This window comes from Terrapene carolina, unplaced genomic scaffold, assembly GCF_002925995.2.
Source record: "Terrapene carolina triunguis isolate 2854851 unplaced genomic scaffold, T_m_triunguis-2.0 Scaffold33333, whole genome shotgun sequence".
Lineage (NCBI taxonomy): Eukaryota > Metazoa > Chordata > Testudines > Emydidae > Terrapene > Terrapene triunguis.
The window spans coordinates 1-2,563 of record NW_020697684.1 but is presented as its reverse complement, the minus strand read 5'-3'; the positions used below and the strand labels follow the sequence as shown (position 1 = coordinate 2,563).

Genomic DNA, 2,563 nt, shown 5'->3' with positions numbered 1-2,563 from the left:
GGTTGTCTTGCTTATTTGTGTGTATAAATCAGGAGTGGCTTCATTGGAACTTTAGGACTCAGACTGGAGTAAGACTGGGGTAGGTGAGAGAAGACATTTGGGGTAAATCCTCAACACATCCGTGTAATTCCATTGACTCTGGTGGCCCTAAAGCAATTTGCAGCTTCTGTGGATCTGTCCTACTGCCTCCAATGGAGCTGTATATCCATTACCACCAGCTGGGGACTGGGCCCATGGTCTTATAAACCACCATATGAGGCCTAACCACTGGAGGGGGATAAGAGGCATTGCTAAGAACAAAGCTTTGGAGACACAAAATTGTCCATAATGGTGATGGGTTGAGTTGTAAAGTTTTGGGACTTGCTTGTACTAATGCAAATCCTTGAATTGGACAGGAAATAACTATTTCCCATGAGGCTTTGCAATAAGAAAGAAGTGGATAGACTTATTCTTCCCAAAACACCTGTATAATTCAGGTCAGTGTGGAACAGCTTTCCTCAGAAAACTTACTGATGGAAATGCTTCCTTCTGGGAACCAGATGTGGACAATATACTGTGATGCATAAACCACTGTCCTCCTCTGTCTGGTTTCAGATGTTCTGAAGTTTGTTTTTTACAATTGGTGAAAGAGATTTTCTTGAGCTCAGGTGATGGCCAGTACTCCCAAAGCCACAACAGCGTTGGCATCTCGCAAACAGGAAGGCTGGGATTCCCATAGGAAGTGAAGGGAACTAAGCACCCAAATTACAGTTGGATGTGGATGCCTAACTCCCATAGGCTCCTTTGAAAATCTCAGACAGACTTCATATTTTGTCAAGGATAAATTCCAGTATTAGAGCCTCAGCTATGCAGTGCCATGTTGTTTCAGACCGAGAAGAGGGACTCAGTTCAAACATGTCTTCACAGCTGCTTTACCCTCCCTCCAACCTTGAACACTTGGCCATGCACAATGCTTTTTCTGCATGTTCTGCTTTTTTAAGTGAGGCTCTGGACAGATAAAGCTGGGGGGAGGAGCTGTTGTTGTGTGTGTGGAGGAAAGACCATGAGGGAAATCAAAGATCTTAAAAATATCTAAGGCACCAAAGTTTAGTGTCCACATTTCATTTTGCAACCATGCAAAGACACTTCAAACCCAGCTGGACAATAAGGGCCATGATATAAGTCCCTTCTCAAACTTTCTGCCTCTAACTTCACAGGAATTTTTTCAGACCCAGTGTTGTGAAATCTTGAGTAACGCTGGGGAAGAAGAAAGACCCAGTCAAAGAAATCCTTAATAAATCCAGTTACGATTGTAGGCAATCGTCATAATTCTGTTGAGATCTGGGTTAGGTTATTCAAGGTGGTCTAAAGAAATTAGGCACTGATCTGCGAATGAGAGTTGGGAGCTAAACTGCCTGAGGCTGTTCTGAAAATCACAGCCTAAATCATGCCTAAATTCTGCATCACGATTTTCCCGAAGGCCCCCTTCACCTCTTGGTTCCTCAGACTGTAGATGATGGGGTTGAACATCGGGGTGACGGCTGTGTACATAAGCGACAGAGTTTTATGGAAGCCTGGAGACTGTTCTGCCGATGGTGCCATGTACATGATAATGAGGGTCCCGTAATACAGACTCACCACCAGCAGGTGAGAGGCGCAGGTGGAAAAGGCCTTCTGCCTCCCAGCAGAGGAGGCGATTTGCCAGATGGCCGAGAGGATAAGAATGTAAGACACAATTATGAAGAGGAAAGGGATCAGGGCTGTCAGGGAGCAGGAGACCAGAATGATCATTTCCACCAGGGGGCTTTTTGCACAGGATAATTTGAGCAGCTCTGCCATGTCACAGAAGAAATTATTAATTTCATTGGGGCCACAGAAGTTTAGCTGGGGCACCATCCCCACTACTAAAGCCGAGCCTGAGAAACCAGTTATCCAGGAGGCAAATACCAACTGAAGGCAGAACCTGAAGTTCATCATAACCTTATAGCTGAGTGGGTTGCATATGGCTAAATAACGGTCATAAGCCATGACTGCAAGAAGGAAGCACTCTATGGAAGCCAAAGCACCAAAGAAAAATAACTGTGTGATACAGTCCCTGAAGGAGATTGTCCTATCCTCTACCAGGAACCCAGCCATCAACCTGGGGGAAATGACTGACGTGTAGCAGGTCTCCAGGAAAGACAAGTTCCCCAGGAAGAAGTACATGGGGGTGTGAAGGTGCTGGTCATACACAACTAGCGCAACCATGAGGAGGTTCCCAGCCACGGTCAGAATGTAGATCACCAGAAACAGCACAAAAAGCAGAATTTGAACTTCGTTCAGGTTCCCGAATCCCAGAAGGATGAACTTGGTGATGGATGTTTCATTTTCCCATTGCATGTGTGCCATGTATTCTCTGCAAGGAAAGAAAGGAAGGAAGAAAGATTAACCAAACCAGAAAGATCTCCTTTCCCCAAATCTACAACTATTTCCTTATTATTCTATCCCTTTTAACTGTATTCAGTATCTACTTAGGGCCAGATTATCAAAAGCATTTATGGGCCTAAAAAGAACAGGAGTACTTGTGGCACCTTAGAGACTAACA

General features: G+C 44.8%; 1 protein-coding gene across 1 annotated transcript; it reads right to left on the bottom strand.

The window, feature by feature from the left end:
- Positions 1-1,419: 1,419 nt before the first annotated feature.
- On the bottom strand, positions 1,420-2,358 carry LOC113409423 (olfactory receptor 1020-like). The gene has a single exon (XM_026663318.1). It carries the CDS (start codon positions 2,356-2,358, stop codon positions 1,420-1,422), a length of 939 nt encoding a protein of 312 aa, XP_026519103.1.
- Between the last annotated feature and the right edge of the window lie 205 nt (positions 2,359-2,563).

Bases quoted from the DNA above. Each gene is read 5' to 3' on its own strand.
- LOC113409423 (XM_026663318.1), bottom strand. From the start codon at position 2,358: ATGCAATGGGAAAATGAAACATCCATCACCAAGTTCATCCTTCTGGGA.